Source organism: Falco naumanni, chromosome 3, assembly GCF_017639655.2.
Source record: "Falco naumanni isolate bFalNau1 chromosome 3, bFalNau1.pat, whole genome shotgun sequence".
Taxonomy (NCBI): Eukaryota; Metazoa; Chordata; class Aves; order Falconiformes; family Falconidae; genus Falco; species Falco naumanni.
The window spans coordinates 65,918,288-65,943,510 of NC_054056.1; the positions used below are offsets into that span (position 1 = coordinate 65,918,288).

The 25,223-nt window shown below is 41.6% G+C and overlaps 1 protein-coding gene across 3 annotated transcripts in view; it reads right to left on the reverse strand.

The window, feature by feature from the left end:
* Positions 1 to 25,223, reverse strand: part of OSBPL1A (oxysterol binding protein like 1A) — a 78,069-nt gene that overhangs the window by 1,177 nt on the left and 51,669 nt on the right. For 2 of the 3 annotated variants that reach the window (XM_040586938.1, XM_040586941.1), the window contains 12 exons: positions 20,661 to 20,814; positions 15,601 to 15,676; positions 13,005 to 13,139; positions 12,592 to 12,689; positions 11,679 to 11,861; positions 11,067 to 11,174; positions 10,886 to 10,975; positions 10,509 to 10,635; positions 7,093 to 7,209; positions 6,190 to 6,313; positions 3,643 to 3,733; positions 7 to 2,721 (listed from right to left, as the gene is read on the reverse strand). In XM_040586938.1, the coding sequence (XP_040442872.1) occupies positions 2,523 to 2,721; positions 3,643 to 3,733; positions 6,190 to 6,313; positions 7,093 to 7,209; positions 10,509 to 10,635; positions 10,886 to 10,975; positions 11,067 to 11,174; positions 11,679 to 11,861; positions 12,592 to 12,689; positions 13,005 to 13,139; positions 15,601 to 15,676; positions 20,661 to 20,814 (1,502 nt within the window). In that variant the 3' untranslated portion in view covers positions 7 to 2,522. Of the gene's footprint in view, positions 1 to 6; positions 2,722 to 3,642; positions 3,734 to 6,189; positions 6,314 to 7,092; positions 7,210 to 10,508; positions 10,636 to 10,885; positions 10,976 to 11,066; positions 11,175 to 11,678; positions 11,862 to 12,591; positions 12,690 to 13,004; positions 13,140 to 15,600; positions 15,677 to 20,660; positions 20,815 to 25,223 lie in introns of those variants that run through there. The other variant, XM_040586940.1, reaches the window with a different exon arrangement.

The following is a 25,223-nucleotide window of genomic DNA, read 5'->3' on the forward strand; positions in this document are numbered from 1 at the left end:
CTGCAAGGAAACACAGCATGTTAGTGAAGCTGTTAACACACACTATTATAGAAGTTCAGAACTGCTTTGCTGCATCTTCAGCAGTTCATTGTTCAAAGTAATTACTGTGATCACAGAACCCCTCTTGGTTTAAAATTCACGAGTGAATTTGAAGTCGTCTTCAGCGGCCAGGATCTCCCCATTCGTCACATGACTTAACAATGTCTCCTAGGGGAAATTACTGACACCAGTATTTTGTCGCTTGAAACAGTCAAGACTATCACATAAAAAAGGGCCGGTACAGTTTCAAAGCAGTTGTGAACAATGATTTTGGCATGCATAAGCAGTAACAATTTTTGCAAGACATGTAAACACCACAAGCACTGCAGTCCTGAAAACAGAAAAACATTATTTCCCCTTGGTTTTTAAAGCCTTGTTTTGCAATGCACTTAACTCAGACCAAGTGTAGATGAAGTCACCCACAGGCTGCAGGAAAAGGCCTGGCTTATTACAACTTAACTGTGTTGCATTACGCTGTTAGCCATGGGAGGCTCAATCTAAATGCCCAGAAATCTGATTCCACCTGCACGCTCTTGCTAAGCTGGTTGTTGGTAGAAACGCTTCTTTCCTTCCCTCTCCCCTCCTACCTAATCTGGAGGCACCGTGTGTACACGTGCACTGCTGACACCTGCATGTGTACGTAACCTTTTGAGGGGGGCTGTGTATCGGAGGTAAGGTATCTGTAAATAAGGTGCACCTAGGCGGCCATACCGCTGGCAAGTTATCTCAGTGGTGAGTACAACCCTGCCAAATCACCGTGGCACGGACATTTGTCCTTCCTCCTCTCGCACCGCTGTGTCTGGCAGTCCTGCAGCCCGTTACCGAACGGCACTCTCTGTTTGGGCCCAGTTACTCCATATTCTGCCTCAGCAGCACACACCACACAGTACCAGACCTTTTAGCTTCTTGTTGCATTTTGCCAAGCCGTGTTTGTGGCACAAATCAGCTTGCTACAGGCTACTTCTCTGCTTAATATGCTCCACAGCTTCCTTTCACCTCCTCAACGGCCACAAAAGCCAGTTCTTTATGTGCTTCACTGCAGCAAACACTCAAATAAATCATGTGTGCAAGGCAACCCATTTTAACTCTGGTCTTCCCTTCGAGGGTACCATAAGCTTTCAGAACAGAAATTAAAGCACATTCGGACCAAATATGACTTGACCTTTTTAAAAAGCAAAATCACAAAGGCCACCAGTATCACAGTGTCACATTACAAAGCAGGGTTGCTAATGGGTAAGTCTTCCTTGGCTCAAAAGATCTGAGATGTGTATCAGAAGAAAGGCCTTGTACCATCTTCACGGTGGTAAACTGGACAGTCGAACGCTTAAACGGTTCTGCTGTCCTGGTTAAATGAACCAAAGTCAACAGAAGACAGAAGTCATTCACCCCTGGTGCTGCACGTGGTTCACTACTGCATCACCTCCACGCAGGACAAGGCAACTATTCCGAAGTAACTGGTGTGTGCGCCTGTGCGTGTGTCTAGTTCACCTGAGCTCCCAGGAAACGGCAGCTCATTCCAGAGCACAAAGCCAAGCATTTGCCGAGGGGCAGGGCTGTGAGCGCAGTTACCTCATCTCAGAGGAAGGAATCGTGCCACCCAGGACCTCGCTTAGTGTGTCTTTGACACTTGTACAGGTCAGGGCAGCGTACCCCTCCTCCAGTGACAACCTACTTCAGCAGGAAGGGGAAAGGCAATGGGAAAAACTTAATTTGAGGAACACAGGAGACCCAAAGGAATCAGATAATGCAGCCAGGTAAGTGATAGGAGGAGGAGGAGACTGATTTTCATCAAAAGCAACAGACCACTACTGTGTTTCAGAACTGGACTAGTCTTTTACCCAAGGTTTAAGACTCCTGGTCAGTCTCTAAAGCATTAAGTGTTCAACACAAATCACTTCTTCAGAACCGCCAAGACCCCACTTCTGAAGTGGATTCAAAATAATGAAAAGAATCAATAGGCACTTTGGGTAACTGTCTGACCAGTGAGGAGCTCTACTAGACAAAGAAGTCTGCCTTTCTGTGGCAAGAAAATGGCAGTTACGTCAGAGTTTATATTACACTGCAGATGAAGACCTATGGTTCACTTTCTGGGAACAGGTAGGACAGCTTCCCTTCGCAGTATGCATTTTTCCCCCCAAAGCACAACTCTTCCTACACACTTCACATTCACCCTTTGGAGGCAGTCACGCCTGGCATGCCTACGAAAGAGATCAGACACTAGGAATTTTCTGCCATAACTTTAGAATCCTGGAAAAGAACTCTTAGAGGAGATCCCAGGCAAGTACTAAGCAGGTCTACAGTACCTGCACAACAGCAACTGAAGAACCTGGTGAATGGTTTCTGCATTGCTCTGAGTTGCCCTGTGGAAATTCCCCAATTTCCAATACCAACCTCAAGGTGCTTTGAGCTATACCTTAAGCTACTGCAGGCACCTGGAAGAACACAATATAACGAACCCTTGCTTTGAAAACACTTGGTGAGGGCTAGAACCACTCTGAATTCAGGAAAGGAAGAGGGAGGCGCAAGGCTGTCCAGCACTTAACACATTTACTTGGAAGCATTACAAAGATGTTATTTTCCATCAGTCTCAGGGCAAACAAACCCAAACACTTCAGAAGAGCAGGCACAGGAAAAAGACAAAGGCAGATATGTCCAAACCTGGGACTCTGGGATGATGGGTGACTTCATTTGAGAAAAAAAGAAAAAAAAAAAAGAAAAAAGTGATTTATAGTTACAAACAGACATTTTTAAAGATACTTAATCCACAGTGTCTGGCTGTCTTAATAGCTAGTTGACAGGGAAGAGATGAAGCTTGCTTACTTTTAAAGAGTTTAGCCCTACCTTTTTTTTTTTCTGTGAAGACACCACCAATGTTATTACTATACTTTTAAATAGACCGTGTCTGGCCAAACTAGACTCATTTCATGATGTTTTCAGTTTCAACTTCGCTTGTGTGTAAGAGCTCCCAACTGACCCTCACCTTACAGTAACAACAACAAAAAAACCCCAAACATCCTGGCAGATCCCTTGTAAGCTAACTTTTCCCTTAGCTCTTCCAACTTCTGTAGTTAGCAACCCTCTCAGAAAGACGACCAATGACTTGGATAGCTGGGCGATACAAGTTTTGCACCGACTTTAAGAACTGTACACAGTGGGAATTGCAGTATTGCCAGCAGACGGCAACTGATCTGAGAAGTCACGGCAGTAAGCTATCAGGTCCACCGGGGGGAAGCATTTCCTCCTCTCTGTGGCCGAGCATGCAAATTTGAGGCAATTACCAATTTATCAGCAAAAACTGTCCTTACAAGCAGCTATCGGTGGCAACATCTTTTTCGCGTCAGAATCAAGAGGTGCTCAGGAAAGACAACACAGTTTGTATTTGAATACGGGTGTGCAAGCAGTGAGGGAAGGAACTGAGACCAGCCCTGATGCTTCTCCCTGGAAGCACTACAGCCTGCACATACAGCAGCGGTGCTACCAAACCTGAGGGTGCCAGCTCTTCGTGCTGACACAACACTGCACGTCACCGGCGTGAACTGGCAGTTAACCTGAATATTCAAAACCTTTATGTAATAACATGAACACAGAAGCAAGCACGCTAACCTCGTCTTCCAGTCTTCCTCTGACTTTGAACGATTTTTGCGGGCAGTCCTTTGTTTTTCTTCTAGCCTCTTCTTTTCTTCACTAGCTAGATCTTGAAGGAATAAAAACACACAAATAAAAATAAAGAGGATGTTAAAGTGTAATATAAGACAGGGCCATTACTCCATCTGAGCCAGCAAATAAATACGGAAACTAGTAGAAGATGTCCGTTTAAAAAGCTGCCTACATAACACAGAAGACTTCTCGTTTAGTCTAATAGCGACGCCAGGCCAGCTGTGGCACAGGATGAAACTGCTAAATACATGTTTATGCTTGTGGCCTGAGGACCCTGAAAATGTGTTTGCTGTAGACAGCAAATGTGAGCTAGGGGAGGTGGCATACCTAGAATTTATTTCAGTAGGGAAACTGATTAAGATAATGCTGGATTTACTTCAGAAGTCTGACCTCCTGCTTCTTGTTTGGGGTAAATTGTTACTAGTGCCCAGTTCCTGGGCGATAAGGGTTTGGAATATTCATTTCCAAACCACAAAGAATTGTCTCTCTGCAGTATCCCTTCATTTTTTTTTTGTTAACGCACTAAGATAGCACAGCTCACAGACCTCAACAAGCAGAGCAGTTGCTTCTGTTTGGCACAAGGGATGGTCAGAAGGTCTGAGGAGTAAGTCAGACTAAGAAGCAGATTAGGTGAAGGGCGATCTCTTTCACACCTGAATCCTCGAAAAGCATTTCATAAACATCACATCTTAGAAAGACATAGTTGAGAGAACCATTTTTGAAGACTATCAGCTGTTCCCAGTTACCTTGCCAGCTACTAACACACTGCGTATTACCGGTCTATCTGCTAGAGGAACTTTATGCTGTTACTACAGAGCTGGGGAATATGGCCTGTTGCAGATAGCGTAACTGTTTGCACTTCAAGTTTAGACAAATTACTGGGGATGCTCTGAACCAAGTACATCCATCCTGCTGGCCACAAAAGAATCACACAGGCTGGAGACTGGTTGTGGGAATTCACTGATCTGCTTTTTTAAAAGTTTCAAATAAATGGTTATCAGCTTCTGTGAAAAAAAAAAAAAGCACAAGTATAATTGCACTGTATTATGCCTGTGTCACTGTTTTTCGTACCTAGACCTCAGAGTACCTATCAGATGTGGTCACAGCCATTGCCCTATTACACAGGGGAAACTGAATCAGAGGTTTCATGACTTACCCCAATCACTAAGCAATCCAGAGAAAGCAAGAGCCCTTACGCTTTTCGTCTACAAAGCTGGCCATCCTGCTTTAATACGCAAAATGCCAAAGGAGCAAAAGAGGGCCAGGGGAAGGCTGTTCCACACCGTATTGAAGGATTTAACACCGAGTCATGTGTCAGAATACTAAGACACTTTTCACTCTATGGCATCTACAGTAATAATTTCGATGAGGTTTCCAAGAAGTACACTGTCCCTACTCACTGGAAATCTCATAATGCATTTCTAATTCACTATTCCAGGACAACAGAAGTGTTCAACTCCCGGTGAAGAATGATTCTGTATTAAGTATATTTTTTGGCATTACAGTTTCACTTCAATATTTTAGACTGTATTTCTCAGAACTGGTATATCAAAAATACTTCTTTTGCATCAGGCTAACAGAAACAGAAAACTGAAAATTTCACAAATACTCCCTTTCGATGCTCAGAGATTTTAGTCTTAGGCTAGTTTCCACTTACAGGGCTTGACTACGGAGCACAGCAGAGGGCCTAAAGCTAAATAAATAGCATAGCATCGTGAAGTTTACGATTCATGCTTACATGGAAGATCATAAGCAAGGAGGTGGCATGGTGGGCTGCTGGCTAGCAGCTAAGCACCCACAAGCCACTTGTGCACTCCTATCTACTCCAGTGGGTTAAGGGAGAGAATCAAGGAGCAAAAGTGAAAAAACCTTACAGGTCAAGGTAAAGACAGTTTAGTAAGTGAAAGGACAGAAAAAAAGGAGGAAACATTGATGCAAAGGCAATCACTACCTTCTACCAGCAGACCTGTTTCCAGCCAGTCTCCCAAGCAATAGCTGCTTCCCCCTGACACAAAGAATTTATTGCTGAGCATGATGTTACATGGTATGGAATATCTCTTTGGTCAGTTTGGGTCAGCTGTCCCAGTTGTGTCCTCTCCCAGCCTCATGCCAACCCCAGAAACAGAGGGCCTTAACACTGTGCAGATGCTATTTGGCAATAGCTACAACAGTCTTGTGTTATCAACACTGCTCTGGTCACCAACGTGGCCAAAACGTTTGTCAAACACAGCACAATATATGGGCTGCTACGAAGAAACTCCATCTCAACCAGCCCTAGTACAGGTGGATGACATACCTTTCTAGAAGTTTACTGCAACCTGCAGAAGGCTGTACTAAAGAGTTACTGTCTTGCAGCATGGAGGAATGTATCTTTATGGGAAGCTACTTACTCTAACAGTTCATCTAACAGCTTGAATGTGGAATTTACTTTTTCCCCAGTCCCTCAGTTTTAGCATAAAATATAAAACCACCTTTGCCAATAACTGAAGTTACCTATTTCTCCATTTTCCATGGCTCTGATATCTGGTCGTAGCCGGCAGTCAGTTTTGGGAATGACACTCTCCATTTCTTTGTCCAACTCATTCAAAGCCATAGCAAAGCTAGTAAAATTATACATCTGAAATTCAGAGACAAAGATAAAATGTGACTTTACGATGTCTCTAGCTGCTAATCTTAATACACAAGAAAGCTGCCATCTGAAAACAAACATCCAAGTGCTTTTTTATTATTTAGTCACTCAAGATAGGAATACTCAAGATACCAGCAAATCTGCACTGTCAGGCAGCGTGTAGGTGATCCTTGGTGTTTCTGTTTAAGCAGGCCAGCATCCAATTACTCAGTGCACTATTTCTTTCTTATCTTCTTTTTCCAGTCCTATTGGTATTTTCCCTATCTCTGTAGAGAGATTCCCCCTTGATTAATCCACTGAGGGCACTTTTTCTCATTCCAATTCTTTGTCTTTCCAGTTGCACACATACCTTTGTATTCCACCCACTGGCTCTCAAGCTCCACAGCCCTTCATGCACCAATGCACGCTATGCAGGCTCTGCATCTCCTAGCAAGTACATGTCGTCAAATAAAGCACTTCAGAAGAGACTTCTCACAAGGTAGGCACCTCAGCGGGGGGAGCAGGGTAGAAAGGAGAGGTGGGGAAAGTCCCCATACCACTAGCTACACGAAGCGTCCCGTTTTCCAGAGAAATACCACTAACTGGAGTCATGCCTGTGGCAGTCATCCTTCCAACGCCCCATTATAGAGTTACAATTGTAGTGGGAAAGTTTGTTGCAATAAACAAGTGAATTGAGACTTAATGAAAAAGACATCAAATGGATTTGTTTTGTGTTGAACACAGTAACAGGATCGCACACACTTTCAGTAAGCAGAAGCATAGCTGACCTGTGCTGAATTTGGAGGTCTTGGAGTTATCTTCCATAGCAAAATACTTCCAGGAATAACATACACACTCTCAGAATCTGGCAACGGCATCTCATCTGGGTCCTCAGTATTGCCCACCTAAAGGCAGCACACAAAGACAAGAGGAGGTCATAAACCATCTGGAGTCATAAACCATTTACACCCATTCATTTCAACACTGGAACTTACGTAAAATTATTTCCTTGACCAAAAGTAAGTAATTTCAGCAACAAAGAAAGTTTTCTAGATGTTTGGCAAGAAGGATAACAGCACAAACATAGCGTACTCCCAGTTCTTTCACAATGGAAGACTACCAGCAGTTTCCTGCATCAATTTCCTCATGGATATAATCTGGATGTTCAAGTGTTAGGAAATGCAAATTTTTCCACCACAGACATGTCCCGTTTCCTCAAACACAAGCATTTCCATGCCTGATATTTGACTCCATTGCTGCTTCATTAAAGTTGAAGAACAGAACTTACATTCCCCACCCTTCCACATCAAAGGAACACCAGCACATAATGCAAACGCCACCTTCAGTTTGTGCACAACAGAAAGCCCTACGCTACTGCTCTTCGCTCAGAGGAACCTGCCTTTCCATTGACCACTATACTACTGAAACTGCAAACTGCAAAGGTGAAATGAATATCCCAGATTAGCCACTTCTTTTGGGAAGGGCATCCTACGAAGGCAGACATACACAGCCTGAAGCAGCTGCAGGCACAGCACTGTGACATGGTTTTCCCAGAAAGGGAAAAACTCCACCCAGGGGTACAAGGGCAGTAGAGAATAACTGGTGGTCACAGTGTAGATGTGACCTGAACTAGTTCTTAAGCATCACCCTTTTTACAAACAGCTTTAAAGCAGCTGGGCCCCAATGCTGCTGACGCTAATTCTGCCACACAAGCCTATGTTACAATACTAAACTAAAACCAGCTAGACAATGAATACGGCTCTCCTAAGAAAACTTGGTGTCACTATCACAGCTAAAAACAGCAGCATGTTTCAAAGACACTGGAAATTAAAGCTGCACTTAAAGGCAACTAATTCTTTGAATGCTTTGGCTACATGCCAACTGCTTTAATCCTGCTGTTAATAAGCTTTGATCTCTGATGGCTGCATCAGATAATACAGACTGATGTTTTAGCGCAGAAAAATCCAGTACCCAAACTGGTCTTGGTTGAGCTCTTAGAAGATTCATGTGTTACGCCTCCAAGAAAATTAGGAAGTAGTAAGGATTCTGTTTCACTGTGGAGCACTTGGGTACACTGCTTTTAATAACGAACAGGTCACAAAGTAACCAGAACAACATGCAGACCAGGTTCAGTCCCTCAGCTACTAGGAAAACAAACAGGGCTTTTAGTTGACTACATCTGAACTGTGCTGGCAACCTGCCATTCTTTCCTTTAAAGGACACCGATCAATCTTTCAGGAATAGGGAATCTGAAGAAGAACAGATTAGAAATATATACTTATATCAAAACAAAGACACTTCAATACCAGACTGTCAAACTCCAAACCAACTTTTATAGAAATGCCACAGTACACACTGCAATTCATGCCTTGCTGGATACATAATCTTAAAAATGTGGTAAGAATTACAAAGAACTAGGTAAAAAGTGAATTTTCATGTGCTCTTGCCACAGTGATCCGTATTTTATACTCAGCACTACTCAACCTCTCAATATATTTCTAGCAGGGTAGCAAGTGACTTTGCCAAAGCAAGACTTCTGGTGTCTGTAAAAGAGGCAAATGTGAGGGCAGTAGCTGTCGCCTTACATTATGCTCTTCCATACATTTGCACTGACAATTCTGCATGAAATGCTTGGTCTTGATTAAAGAAGGCTCCAGTTCATTCAGAGCAGAAACACCCTAGTGTAACCCCAGGTTTACTGTAACTCTCCTGATGTTGGTAAAATACCACCTTAGCACACATGAAGGTTTGCCTAGCTCCCTGCAAAATTATTTTAAGTTTTATCCCTAAAACAAATCAAAGGGATTTGGGGGAAAATCCAAGACAACTTGCAAAAAGACTTGCATCCAAGCAGGTCCCCTAAAGGGAGAAGTGATTATTCATTAGTAGCGATGCAGCACAAAGGAATAGCTGGAAAACAACTAAATAAATCTGAAAATTCTAATTGGGAGCAATTTGAAAGGCCATGTACTTTCATGCCTGAATGAATCTTTCACTACCATGAAGGGACAAACCACATGCAGACATTATGCGTGAGACTTGGCTCACTTAGATGCTCAAAACTGTAAATAACAGCCCCTCAAACACAAGGCGGCAGCAGGAACATACTCAACAAAGACTACCCAATTCATAGAGTGCACTACAAAGCTTAGAGTTTCCTAACACAGAAATAGTTCTATTAAATAAGTAGAAAAAGCATGCTTTTCTGGAGCCAGAGCAACATTGCAGCTTGAGCTTTATGCAATAGGATGCTTCATTTTGAAGTGAAAAGCAAGATCCTTCTTAAGCATTGTTGGAAAACGCAAAGTGGTAGCTGAACAAAGATACAAGGTATGTTTTTCTTTGCTCCTTCTCCCTAGAGCTCACAGGGTCAGACTAGAAGAGAAGCAGTAATCCCCAGTGCTTTAACACTCTCCTGATGACAAGCACTGGAGCAATCCTACATAGAGCAACAATCTGAACCTGCTCAGGAACAACTGCTTTCAGACTTCTCTGTCTCTTTTTCTCTTAAGTACAAAAATTACCAACATCCAAACCAACAAAAAAAGTATCTCGCTTCAGTCAAAGAAGAACAGTCCCTGGTTTAACCTACTATGTGAGTGGTTGTTCTTCATCAAGCTGTATGTTGCCACACTCACCTTAAACAAAAAACATACTGTTGACCAGAAATCTGGAAGAATTAAGAAAGAGGGTTTTTTCCAGAAGGGGGAAAAAAAAAAAAGCAACTGTGGATTAAAAACTAAAGCAAGCATTTCTATGGTTGTGAAAATTTAACAGCAAGCAATACACAAATTCCTTGTAAAAGCTGGAAAATAGGATCTTCTATCAAGATGAGAAACTAGTCTATCCTGCCTCTAAGAGTCCAAATCCTCTTACTAGGATACAACATGATTATCACACATTATCACACATGATCAGAACCATGGTCCAACCAATAGCCATGTGATTTTCTGCATGCAACTTGGGAAGAAAAGGCAGGTATATAGGCCAGTATTTAGAAGTATCCAGTTTTGGGAAGTCTGGATACAAATCCTTGAGAGAGAAAGCATTTTATCCCTTAGTGCTGGTACTCATCCAATCTGTTTTGTATCCTACCGGGAAAGAGAGAATAAGTGAAAAGAAATCTTAATGCTCTTAAATGCTACTAAAGTATTTAGCTGTGTTATCATACTTTTGAGATACCACCTCTTTACGTGATTAATACCTGTTTACCACTTTTCTTCTCTTCTGCATTCTTCTTGTCATTTTTTTTGTAAGCTTCAAATGTAGCTGGGTCAACGCTGTACAAACACTCAGTCCACTTCCCATACAGCGCACAAAGTTTCTTTTTGCTACCAAAAAAAGACCACGTTTACAAAGGAGCTTAAAGAGATTTAATGCATCATTTCAGACAAAAATATTTAAAAGAACTTTTGAGAACAACTCTCCAAACTCCATTGCTGGTGCTACACAACCCATAACCTTGCTGTTGCAGGTTCATGCCCTTGACAGGCTATGCAGTTCTACAAGACATTCAGTTCTACAGCTCCCATCAGAAACAGAGGGCAGCCAATTGTTTCCTACTAGGAATGAAGCTGTTACCTTTTGTCCTGAATGTAGCCTTCAACTTTGTGCAGCTCCTTCCCAAAGAGGCCACACGGCTTGAAGCTTAGTACACATTTCTCACCAGTTCTAAAGGCAGAACAAGAGGGCACCAATTACTTCCAAATGCTTTTCCTTTTCAAACTGGCAGCAAGTGAAAGCACTCACACTCTTGACTTACTTATGGTTAGTTATTTCCACATTTCCATACTGCTCAATCCAAAGTTTGCCCACGATAATGTTATGCACACAGCACGTAGGATTCGTCCACGTGTAGGCTTCATTGTGTCTAAGGGAGTGGAATAAAAATTAAAATACTGTATCTTTGTACTGGATGTCACTCCTGCAACAAGCCATCATCTATAAATCACACCAAGTCTTGAAACGGGCATGGCAGTAAGTCAGGAAACCCAAGAATTTTATTAACCTATTGCTACCAATTTTATCTGTTCCTTAGAACAGCTGCTTCAGTGCAGTCACTGTTGCACTGAATGACACAAGGAAAGCCAACAGCACCCTAAGTGTGCTAGTCTTAGTAGGACTGACATCCAGGTGTCTGCAGAACATACAGACACGAGCCCCAACTACTGCTACCATTAGCATGCAGTATATTAAAAGAAATGATGGTAGTTCCTTTCATCTTCTCACCTCCTCCTCCCCACAAAGTCATCTGCCATCAGACATTAGGATGTGGGTGTTAGACACGTCCATTCCTAAGCCACGAGACTTTACTGCACACTAATCATCATGGATGTGGGCACTGTGCCTACGCAGTTACTGTTTATCAACTTACTCAAGAAGCTCCAAAGTCATTGTGCCTTTTGGTTCCGCTTCCACACTCTTGCCCCAGAATTTCAGTTTAGGATAAATTGATCCATGAAACACAAAATCATTATTTAAGCCTTCAGCATAGAAAGCACTGATTGGTGGATGATGGCTAACTTGCTCCGAGAGAAGTCTAAATCCAAGATCATCTCTGCAAAATAAAGATTACCAAAAACATGTATCTACATATCAAGTGTAGTGAAGCTGCAGTTCTTTTCCCCAGAGTGAAGCAGATTGGACCCATGCACAGTTGTACTCAGTGCAAGAGTTAAAACTCTAGGACAAAACAAAAAGACAGATCAACTAATACATAGAACATCCTCATTCTAAATAACTGAGGCCATAATGTAAAAAGGTAACAAGAATTACCAAATCTGATCAGACAGTATGTTTACTTTTGATAGTGACCTCCTCCTTAAAATGTCACATAAAAATCGGCCAAACTCTCATCTGAGAGAAAAATCTGCTAAGTGCAGATACATACTATTAGGCTAATAGACTAACATTGCCTATTGGTATTCTGGACACTCATATAATGAATATCACAATTCCAACACCTCCCTTATGTACCGTGCATCTTTTCATTCAGAATTCCATTCAGAAATTTTTCAGAAGAAAAGTAATTTTTGTAAAAAACCTTACATTTAAACCTGGCAAATTTCCTTTGACTGCTCTGAGTTGAAAAGTTAAGTAGTTTCCCTTCACTGGAAGGTGCATGGCTGAACACCAAAATGCACTGCAAGCACCTCCAGCAGCTGTTAGGAGAACGGGTGGAATATTACACACCAACGAGCAGTCTGCAAGCCACCTGACAAGTCTAATGAAACATCCATTACACAGAACATCACTCTCCACTTTCCAGTGCATTTTCTGTTCACTACCTGATCAATTCATAAGTCTCTCCAAGCAATGGGTTGAATGGCTTCCCTGTACGTTCCCACTGCGAGGCTACAGCAGACACAGCAAATGCAGCAACACACTATTCAAAAGAGTAAGGGTACATAGTTAATCTCCTGAATTTTAGACTTTATCAAGCATCAACAGCAGCCATGGTATTGCAGAATGATTCTTCTGAAATAGCTTAGCAAAGTTCTATTTGCAAGGCAGAGGAATAAACAATTTTCATCAAAAGCCCTTTTTAGGCAAGCCTTAGGAAAAGCAAAACTTTCCCAGATAAGCAAAACTAGGTAATGAATAAGAGAATCTGACATGCAGCAAATTACAGGTGTTTCTCCTATAATAAGACTATCAATGAAGAAAAAAGAGCTAGCACAAATTAGTGCACTCAAAGTACCTGCATTCGCTCGGTTGTGCTGGAAAGTGAGCTGGCTTTGTGGATGAGGTATGTATGCTCCATATACTCTGTAAGTCGCTGTAGAAAGCTCAGTGGCTCGTTGAATATAACCGGCATTGTGATCTTGGACAACTCCTGAAGCACAAATGAAATTTGTGTTAAAAACCAAATGATTAGATACACTGGCCTGCAGTAACCCAAGTGTAATTGGCTTATTACAAAAATAAATGATGCTCTTAGGGCTAATGCTGCAAAGAAAAAACCCTGTATATCCCTTATGAGCTTGATAAGCTTATCTGTGTTGATGTTAAGGCTACTTTTAACACAAAAAGAAAATCAAACTTCAAGCAAACTAACTTCCTATCAACAAATGCATTAAGAAGGTGAGACGAAACAATGGAATGAAGTATTAAGGACCCTTCTAAAGACAAAATTATTTATCACTCTTAAAATAGCTATAGGCCATCTAATTACATAAACACTATTATCTTTTTTTGGAGGCAGGTGGGGGAAGGAGGATGAGAAAGGACAGGGCAACATGGTGGCACAGGAGTAAAAACATGGATTCTGTATTCTGAAGAAAAAAGGTATTTTTTGTAACAGGAATAAAAATGTAAAAGAAGTCCTATAGTTTTGATGCTGTTTATTCTCTTTCCCAGTTTTAAAAAGCATGCCCTCTGAATGCACAACATAGCACGTTCTAAACTGCCCGCAGTAGCAAACTGAAAGCATATATATGACCATTGGCAATGTGCGCAGGAAACAGTACTGTTCTTAACCATAATATCAGCATCTGGCACCAACAACTTGAGCAGACACTTCAGCACAACTCACTCCAAGTTCTGCCGAACCCTCCCTTCAAACTGCAACTTCTGTACAGCAATTTCTGCAAAGCAGAATTAAGGCCTTTGTGGATATTTTTCCTGCACACACCTTATGCAAGACAGGTGTTCAATCTACTCTTTGTATCTTAAGGTTACAATGCTTCTCTGCTAAAGCCACTGTGAGAAGCCTCAGATACTTCACAACAACTCAGGAGACTTGGAGCTGCTGAAACATGCACCCCCCGGCATTTCCACATCTCATTGCTTGGTGCTGTTTCTAACTACAGCATGAAGAGGAGGAGAAAACAACAGTGACTAAATATACACTTTCCTTTCTGCAGGCTACTGTTACAGGCTGATAAGAGATTTATCAGCAGTAAGTACTTTCAACCTACTGCAGGATCTAATGGAGAGAAGCAATCTTCTCAATTCACCCTTAGCTGGAAACAGATTAGCTGCCAACCAGCTAACCTCTGATCTGGCCACCATCTGGCCAGTAACACCATGGGGGTGGGGGGGGAGGGGAAGACAGAGACACTAACGACAAGGGAGAAAAGCAAAATTAAAGTAGCTTTTTATGTTTGGTTTGGTTGGTTTGGTTTTTCACAAAGTAAAAATAAAAATAAAAATTGCTACCTCAAAGTACTTTAAGGGTTAAAATTGAGAGACATTTTCAGTTCCCCAGGGGTCAGTTTTGAGTCCAGTCTTGTTCAACATATTCATCAATGACCTGGATGAAGGGGCAGAGCGCACCCTCAGCAAGGTTGCTGATGATACAAAACTGGGAGGAGCGGCTGATACACCAGCAGCTGTGCTGCCATTCAGTGAGGCCTGGACAGGCTGGAGACTTGGGAGGAGAGGAACCTCATGAAGGTCAACAAAGGCAAGTGTGAGGTCTTGCACCTGGGGAGGAACTCCATGCACCAGTACAGGCTGGGCGTGACCTGCTGGGAGGCAGCTCTGGGAGAAGGACCTGGGAGTCCTGGTGGACAGCAAGCTGGCCATGAGCCAGCAGTGTGCCCTGGTGGCCAAGAAGGCCAGTGGGATCCTGAGGTGCATCGAACGTGGCCAGTAAGTCGAGGGAGGTTGTCCTCCCCCTCTGCTCTGTCCTGCTGAGGCCACACCTGGAGCGCTGTGTCCAGTTCTGGGCTCCCCAGTTCAGGAGACAGGGAACTACTGGAGAGGGTCCAGCAGAGGGCTACAAAAGGCTGAGAGAGCTGGACACGTTAGCCTGGAAAAGAGAAAGTTGAGAGTCAAGACTCTCTAAGACTGGAACTTCTCAATGTCTGCAAATATCTTAAGGACATGTTTCAAGAGGACGGGGCCAGGCTCTTTTCAGTGGTGCCCAATAACAGGACAAGGGGCATTGGGCACAAACTGCAGCACAAGCAGTTCCACCTGAATATGAGGAAGAACTCCTTTACCTTGAGGGTGACAGAGCAGTGGCACAGGCTGCCCAGAGAGGCTGTGGAGTCTCCTTCTCTGGAGACATTCAAAACCCACCTGGACATGATCCCATGCAACCTGCTCTAGGTGAACCCGTTAGTAGGGTGGATTGGACTAGATGATCTCCAGAAATCCGCTCCAACCCCAACCATGCTGTAATTCTGTGAATATTGCTCTGACCAAGTCTTACCTTCTCAAGTTGTGAAAGGAAATAAAGCATAAGCAGCAAATTTAAAAAAAAAATTCTCTCCCCAAAAAGTTTTCTCTTGGGCTTCAAGTGAAACAATTACTTCACATCTTTTTATCATAGCTTTCTGATTACCTACCATTCCAATGCATTTTCTTAAGATACTCCAGATACTGAAGTCATTTCTGGAAAACATCGGAGATGGCAAGCTTGTTCTGAGGAAAGGAACGAAAGAAAGCAGAAGTAAGAAAAGTTTTCCATTACTAACCATTACTAAGAAACCCAAATAATCTTTCTGGAAAGTGACAGTTTTCAAATTTTTAAATTAAAACCCAAGGGTTTTTTACAGTGCTACTTTGAAGAACTTAAACTGTTTTACCTACACAGAAATCTGAATTTCTCCAAAAACAGAATTAGAGCCATTCCCTTCGTTTTGCATAAGTGCAGTGGAAGAGAATTTCTAAATCAGTTATTGAAACAGTATTTTCATAGTGGCTATTTAGTTGTGTCTTTGTAAGAAATAGTTCTTTCTGAGTAGGTACATAAGTATGTTCACTACATCTGAACAGATTTGTGGGTTTGGGGTTTTTTTGCTAGTCACCTGTATACGGACAACAAAAGGCCATGAAATTTATTGCCTGTATTAAAACCAGCCCTCAGCTACAACAGAAAAAGCAGCATCGTTAAAGAAAAGAGAGCAGCCTGTTCTACAGGAAGCTGATGTATTCTGAAGCAAGTCTTAAATGTACTTTCAAGACCAACATTTAGGCTGAGTAATGCAGACTGTATTTCTCAGCTTTATGAGAAATCAGGTACAGATTTCGTTCAGTTTTCTTACTGCTACTGACCAGCTAAACTATTAATCCGATATACCTACAGAAAGGCATAAATACAGTCAAAGCCCTTTGTCTACAACACTAAAATCTGTGTTTGGCTCATGAAGCTATTACCAATGAGAAAAATTCTCAGTAGATAAGAATCACCTACAGCTCACTCAAACTGCATGAACTGTTTGATTTTTGAACTTTAGTTAGCTGTCTGAACGATCACGTTGCCCTCCTAACCAAGATGGTCTCATCTCTGCTCAAAGCAACTAAAGCAACACCTTTTCAGAGAGTGCAAACAGGCTGTAGCTGCCTCCTCCACACCCCTTTTCTGATAATCAGAAACACGGTCAAGAGAAAAAAAATAACAGAAAATCAGCCTGAGTAGTGGTTGTTAGTTTCAGTAGCCCTGCTTGCTGTGTTGCCTCCCATACTTACTGAAACACCTTTACCAGGGCTGATGCTTCAGTTTTCAGAAAGAACAAAACCAAAAAATGCTCATATTTTAAGGAGCACCCATGCAATCAAAAACCTAGCCATATACCTGAGCTCCTCACAGTACCAAACTATGTTTTGTTAGCAAGTAGCTAACAACCTAACACTGAATTGTTTTACTAAGCTCCCATGCAAGGGATGAGTGTGTAGGAGGATTTCTTTTAATTGACAAACATGATATCACTCACTCCCTATTCTGACTTTCCACTGATACAAAAATATTTCACGAAACAGATCATCTTGAAAAATATGAAGTATAAAATACTTCTGTGGATGCTTTGATACAAATGTCCAGAAGAGGACAGTGTCCACCAAGTATTCAGTCTTATCTTCATTTGTAGTGTTAACTTTTTTCTGTGTGTTCTTTAACAAAAGCAGTTAGCAGAGTGGGAATTTGTGTTTAAGTAAGCCCTTCTGCATATAAAACACACTGATGTGCCTCTAGTTTGCTCAAGTGTATACATTGTTAAAGTTTGCTACAGTATACACATTGCTTTCCTTTCACAACAAAACTTAAATTTCATTAAAGTTAACATGTCCCTCTGTTCAATTTGCTTGCTTACTTGAAAGCTATCATTCAGTTTCATCCATATTTCTTATCTGTATCAGCCACACCTGATATGAGAGCCAGTTCTTTTCCCCATAGAACACACACATACTGAGGAAACAAAGCAGTTTTAAGCCACCAAGAAAGATCCCAGGGACAAGTAAGAACACGTGGAAAAATGACAGGCAGCCAAGACCTGAGGCCTACTAACCTTGACATATTCCTACGATTAAGGGTAAGGTTTGTGAATGCAAAAATTTCCTTCCAGATGTCAATTTTAGAAACGACTCAGGAAGTTAATTATAGCTTTAAGTGACAAAAACATCTGCTGGAATTTCTGTGCAGTAGAACAGATAAGATGTATTTAAGAGCATTCATTTTAACAAAAACACTTGTCCAAAGCGTTATCTATAGCATATCAACTGTTACAGGAATCTTGTGGGGAAGGAGAGACATATGGTGTGAAAAAGGCATGTTTAGCTTGTTCTTCATCTGACCGAATAACCTCCTGGCTCGCAAAAAGTTAAACCGAAACACATCTACATTCTGAAAGGCCCCCAGTCAGCGGACCAAAGGGAAAGCTGACTACGAAACCTCAGCAGTAAGAGGTAAACAGCAGCAACAAGTGGCTGTTAAATGTTGACAGGTATTAATAAAACATTTTTGTGCAAGGGTCTTTTGGGGGTTTGGTTGGGTGGTTGGGTTTTTTGGGTTTTGGTTTTCTTTTTGAGGTTTGTTTTTGTGTGTGGGTGGGGTTTTATTGTTGTTTGGTTTTGGTTTTTTTTATTTGGCTCAAATGAAACAGTTCCCTCTTAAAAAGAAGTGATTTGAATGCTTCCGGATTACTTAATGGACTATTTTCCTGTCTCTAAAATTCCCTCCCAAAAAGTTTTCAAAAATTAAGTCCGCTGTCAAAATACTCTATGAAAAATCAGTAGGATGGAAACTACCTTAATAAAAAAATCAGAATAAGGTAAATGGCACTGGTTCCACCTATATTTATAAGTGCATCCCAACACTTCAAATTCCTTGGAAACAGCAGGCTTATTCCTACATCTCCAAAACCACCCTCCACCCCCACCGCAACCCTCCATTAAAAACTGACCTCCACCTCCCTGTGCAAAACCCTCATCGCTCAAGGGAGGCAGATTAGAGCTCAGGTTTTTTAGATTAAGGTAAGAAATAGTCTTCTTTATACTGACTGCTAAACAGTGTTAGGTATTTTCACATGCAACCCAGATGGAGATGCAGATCCTCTGTTCATCTGAGGAATCACAAGAAAGTATCAAGACTTTAAGCAAAAGACATCGATCTAGGCTATTCTCTAAGTGACTTGTTTCCATGTGGCTAACACAAACAGAAGTAAACAAAGTTACAGCAAACACAAGGATGTAATCACAGAATTAAGTTCTGTCAAACTATTCTGACCCCCTCATTTTGCACAGCACCAAGAAGTTAAGGTGTCTGCTCCAAAAAGGACACAGGTGGCATCACAGACGATGCATAGGTGACCACATGCTCTCTAACTAGCCCCAAACCCAAAAGAGGTACTAACTGGAGCCAGCAGCTCCAGGTAGCTAACACGGTTCTGAAATCACATCAAACAGATCCCATACCAGACCAAGTATCACTGCCACCAAGAAACTCAGAAATGAGCCTAGAAACACCACACAACTCCCATTCCCTGAGAAGGTTCTCTAAGAGGTAAAGTTTAAATTGGCTGAGCTCTGGGGAAAAACAGTTTGCATCAATATCTTTGTGGACAAATCCTAATGTGTCACCAAGGCGCCAGGTAAAAAAGCTTGAAGTTACAGCTCAATCTAGAACATGCTCTGTAGCCATTTAGTCACATAAATATAACCACACATACTTATCTACATGCAAGTCAGATGTTTCCACTTTTCTTTAGCAGTATATTATTAGCTAGCCAATTTACACATTCATTTTACTCCAATACCCCATACTCTCTTTACCACTAAAGACATGCAACTCAGAGGAACAACTCATGCACAGGTACTTGCTTATTACTTTTCATTCCCCTTTACAAAATCAGCAGATCTTAAATGCTCCTCCAGTCACCGGCTGCCTACAGTTTGGACAGCATAAGTGCAGCAATATGGAAACCTGCCAATTTTGGGGTTTTTTTGTAGTAAACAGAAGATCAATTTCTGTTAAAACTCTTAAAGACAACACATGTCAACATGCATCATTGTTTTCTTGTGGATCATGAATTGCCTTTCTCCTCATAGTTTCCTAGGCAATGAATGCAATTCAATGTCCACCTTCACCTAGTGCTTCTCCCCCACCCTTGAACTTCCTGCTCTAATTAGGAAAGGCACTTAGCCAAGGCCATAAATACCACCTTGCTAACAGCACAAGAGTGCAGAGCAACACGCTTAGTCAGCTGCTTTATGTTACCTTCCCAAACAACCCCATTACTCCACTCACACCCTCATCTGCCTTATTCTTTGCCTACTATGGGAGGGATACACATGCAAAGGTTGAACCTTGAAACATCAGGTCTCTGGCATTACCACATGCTTCAACGGTCACTGCAATTTAGCTATTTAAGATACCAAGTAATTATGCGTGCCTGTTCTGCTTCTGTAAAATTGGACATTAATTTCCTGTTTTTACAGAAGTGTGGTGCCCCCATCATCATTCTGCATATCCAAAACACTTCCAAAGCAGTCTTTTTGAAACATGCTGAAGTCTGGCTTGATCTGCAGCACAAACTTTATATTGCCCTTTCACTGAAACTCAAGAATAGTGGTGTCTATTACATCTCATTAACTCCAGACCTATTGTCCTTCTTTATCAGCAAGGAAACAAACAAAAATGGATCATTTGACAACACAAAATAAGCACATAAAACATGGATGAGGACTTTTAGAATAGGACTCCCTTTGTTCATATCTGAGTTTCTGAAAAATATTGCTAGCCTGGCATCACTCATTCCTGTTACCAACAGAAGGATCAAATGACTGGAAATTAAAGAGGCAATAGGAGGCATAGGTCATTAAAGATACATGAAGGAATTAAAATCCACATAGATTTCAATAAGATCTATTAAAAGCCAAGTGTGTTCATTTTTACATAGCACATTATATTTTATTTTCACTTAATCGGAGTTGATCATCAAAAAACAAGATGCAAAGGAGCATACTAGCCTTGGAAAAATATTCTTTATAAAATCATAGCACAACCAACTACTTGTCAATCATTCCTAACAAAGTTTTGGAAGTTTTCACAGTTAGCTTATCAGAGATTCCTGTGGTCTTTTACTCACCATTAATGCATATTGTAATACCTTAAGAACAGGCAACATCCTACCTGTGTTTTTTGATCCCGTTAGACAGCGACTCCCCACTGCCACAAACCTTTTCTTCAGACATGCTTGAAGTTATTGTATCTTTTGAATCCATGCTGTCCTCCAACGAGTAGGCTGTTGTTTCAAACCCACTTAATGATTTTTCAGATTCTGAATCTGCAAAAGAGCAGGTGCATGTTAATGAATCTACCGCCTGTGCTAGACTTCGGTCACTAACAGATCTTCTCTCTTTGTACAAAACTGAAACCTAAGTAGGCTGCCGTGTTCTGATGACAGCATCCATTTGGTAAGTAACTAGTACTGCCACAGACCACTGCAGCTCTGTATCTAGATATAAAGAGACTGCTTGACAAGCAAGAACACAATACATTAAAAATCACCTAGCAAACAGAGGCAAAATTTGACATTCTTACTAAGCTGAAGCTACTACAACTTGCTTAGGAGAAGTGCCAGTGTCATAAAGACACCAGTACCTCACCTAACTAAACACAGTTACCTCAACATTCAAGTATTGACTCCTTCTATATAATATTTCACTTTGGACTAAATTCTTACGACAGTCACTGCTGTTCAGCAACCTTCACTTCCAACCTTACAAAACAAGTATCAAAGAACAGAAGGAGGTATCACACACAGTGTATTACATTAGCCATAAAGTCCCAGCAAAGTCAAAATGATGAGCTCTCCAATCAGTAAGATAAACTTTGTACTCTGGAAGGTAGGTTAATAGTGCAATCTACAATCACATCTAGAACTAAAAATAACATTAGTGACACCACTTTATTTCCAACCAGTGTTTTGGTCAGGTAATACTTAACCAGCTCTGGAGAAGAGTCGGTCTTGCCCCAAATCAGAAAGTAAAAATTTCTTGGCAAAAGGCTGTATTTTTGTTTCATGTTTTTCTTTCATAACTGACAACACTGTGAAAGGATTATCCAATTGCAAGTTCCAGGAAGCAAAGGAACGACTCAAGACAAGTAAAGATGCACCTTCTATCCCATTGGGGAAATCCTTTAGCAGAAACCAGGTACAACACCGAATGGTAAATAGCTTAATGCAAGCCTCACCACTTCTGAAAAAAGTGAACAGAAACTGCAGCAGACACCATTCCAGCTACATACTATTTCTTTCAGCATATGCTCCTGCTTTTGGCTGCAAATACCCAGAGAAACAATTGCAAGATTAGTCATTCTCTCACATGCTGATTCTAATTCAAAACTAGTAATCAAAACCTGTTGAAGTAGTAGTCCATCCAAAAGAGTATCTCAGTCACAGCTGTCCATTCCCAGGTGCTTTCCTGTTTTCTCCTAAAAAAACCCCAAAACTATGCCAGCAGCTTCTCTACAACATGTAAATTATGTTTGGTGAAAGGGACAGTGATAAGAGGATTTTCTACTACATTCACATTACAAAAGGGTCAAGAATAGGATAAAATCCTGATGAATGGATGGCTGTGCCACCATGTCTCCATCCTCTCTAGAGTGAGATCTAGGAGCATAAAGGAAATCTTTCCTTTCATTAAAAACATCCATCCCTACCCTCATCAAGACAGTACTGAAATTAAGCCAGTTGCTAGGGAATGAAAAAGAACTGCCAGCTGGTGCTGAGGATATGCTAAAAAAGTGGACTGGCACTCCAGAGAATCTTCTCACAAGTTTCCCCATTTGTCAGTCTAGTTCTGTGCCATATTATGATATAACATATCAAAGCATTAGTTTGGTGGTACTATATATAACAAGTAGGATAAGGAGAAGCATTTTTACTTGTGGACAAGTCTGTTACATAAAATACAGATTTCTCCAGAGATCATGAGCCCAGGTAGTCAGGAAAACACTGTTGTGTATCCAAATATCAGAGAGGCAGAGACACTCTAGCAGTGTAACACGTGGGCCTAAGCATCCTGACCACAGGACAAGCTACAAATCTCTTCAAGGTAAAGTATTCCACATCTCTATTGAAAGAGCTGCCCAACATGTGGTTATCATGACAAGAAATGCACGAAGCCAACCCAGTAACATAAAGCAAAGCGTCTGCCTCCTGTAAGGTTCCCTTCTTCTGTACCATCCAGCGCTGTCTTGTTTTCAGACAAGAGTCACAACACACAAATTCCGTCAATCTGAGTTTCTGCAACAGGCCTAGGACTGCACAGGCAGAAAGGGCAGAACAGGTAGGCTGCACCAGAGCTGCTGACCACCCTCTGATACGCTTCTCAGTATAACCAAGGATTTTTTACACACATGATCAGTTCTCCTAAGGCTGACCTTACAGTGCCGAGAGGCAATTCTGCTGGACTGAACTCAGCACCTGGCAAACCTCTCCAGAGCTGTAGACGGTGACCAGCCAGCCTTCTCCAGGGCACGTGCCTTGCTTAACACAACAAAAGCATATACAATAAAGAACAGTAGAAGAATGAATCCAGGCACTGTTATAAGAATCTGCTCCCTAGAGACATCTCTCTGGTCTTCCTGAAAAATGGCTCTCACTGAGAAAGTACGTCTACACCAGCTCCTGCCAACGATCTCAGTCTCCAATCCCTGAACCTCAGTTACCTCCTTTGACCCAACAAGCTTAACAAGCCTTGAGTTTGTTTAGGTGTCAGAGGGAACAAGCCTAGTATTGTATTGTGAGCACAGATCAACAGGCAACTCAGCCTGAGCTCTTTCCCATGTACTTGCAGCTAACTCTTTTCTGAATTAAGATTTGCATACTCCCCCGTCACTGCAAAAAAAGATTTATATTCACAAGTTGCTACAGAGCAGCTGTCAAACAGATGACTAGAAGAAAATGAGGTGGATTTTTTTTCTATTGAACTTAAGTGGGTGTGGGCTGAGGAGAGGGGAGAAGGAATAAGAATGCCTGTTCAGAAGCCAAACTTTTTAAGTGATCCTGAGACACCACCAGGCTGACTAGGAAGCTCTCCAGCTCATGAAACCTGAAGTGTCAGGGTAACAGTAAAAACACCGGCTACATTTTGCAAGAGTGGAAGAGCAAGGGGAAACAGCGGAAGCAATGACAGAAACTTAACTCAAGGGAAGTTCATCTCCTATTGCAACAACTGGTAAATCTTCAGTTCCAAATAGAAAAGTTTGGCCAATGTATTTGATTAACAAATACACCTGAAAAAAGGTAGTGTTTAACTGCTAGCAAGGTTGGGTTTGAGTTCTGACCACGTGTTTCCCATCCCTCTCTGAGATACCTGAATTCATGCTTTTAACCATATTCAAAGCAAGAAGCCCACAGGCAGCACAGAGGTTGTGGAGCATTTTTGGTAGCGTTCAAAAAAAGCCCTTGACAAGCTACCCTAAACATGGAAGGAAGGGCAGTAAGTTTCTATGCTTTTTGTACAACTTTTAAAGTGAGCTGGTAACTGGAGACAAACTAGGAAGTGAGCAAAAAGCAAAAGAACTAGTCTACTACTTCTCTTGTACCATTTAGAAGCATTCTTTATAAACAGCACCCGTTAGTGGTACCTAACAGCTCAAGCTTTACTATGACAGGTTAGTTTTAGTACAGTCTAAATATTCCTCTAAACAACTGCTTTTATAGTAAGATTGCATCTATGTAAAACCATCAATACCCCCTTTGATACACACAAAAGCTGTGTTTGCAGAAAATCCCCACCTCTCAGATAAAACCTGTTAAAAAGAAAAATTAGGACAGTTCTAAGCTCTTCCAACAACCAGGGAGCCTTATCTGCGAGTACCTTCACTCTTTAATTCTTGACATGGTTAGCCATTTTTCAGCATTCTGCACATGTATTCTGTTTCCATATGCTTCCTGAGGTCTGTATTCTTAATCAAAGCTAGTAACTTCCCTAGCGCTCTAGGAGATGCCATTGGTCTTAGTATGTTTTGCTACTTGTTTGGTGCTTCTTCTCTTCCCCAATGCTCCCCCCCGCCCCCATCACCTGCCTGACACACCCCCCCACCCCCACCCCCCGATCACCATAAAAGAGTTTGACATGTTAAGCATTCAATCCTGAAACCAAGAGCTCTCCTGCAATCCATGTGTTATCGAGTTTGATTACATGTTTCCACCACCCCCATGATGAGAGGATCAGCACACCAGAAGACACTGTTGACCAACCTATTGCTATCAGAGTTCAGATTAATAACACCCTTAACTTTACAGTTCTTAACACTGGATACCATGCTTCAGTAACACAAATAACTCCCATTTCCTGAAGGTTCTTCCTTTCATGTCCAGTGTCTACTGCTCTCCCCTTGCAGGGACTTAGGAGTTACCACAACATTTTGAAAGCATTGATAGTCAGTAGCACATCACTTAAAAAGAGGAGAGAGACTTGAGAAAATAGACTACTACTTCAGTAAGCAATCTTACCACATTACAAACATTTTTTTCACCACAGTTCTGGAAAAGAAAGAGGATATTTCCGTAATTGTATCTACAATTTCTACACACAGGACCACAGAACAGAGACTTATGAGTGACCAGTTTCATCTATGCCAACATTAGCAGGCAGTATAGCTCAATTGAAGCAAATTTGCAAGCCAAACAGATAGTGCTGATCACTGGATACTTGAACTAGATAAATTCCTGGTGGT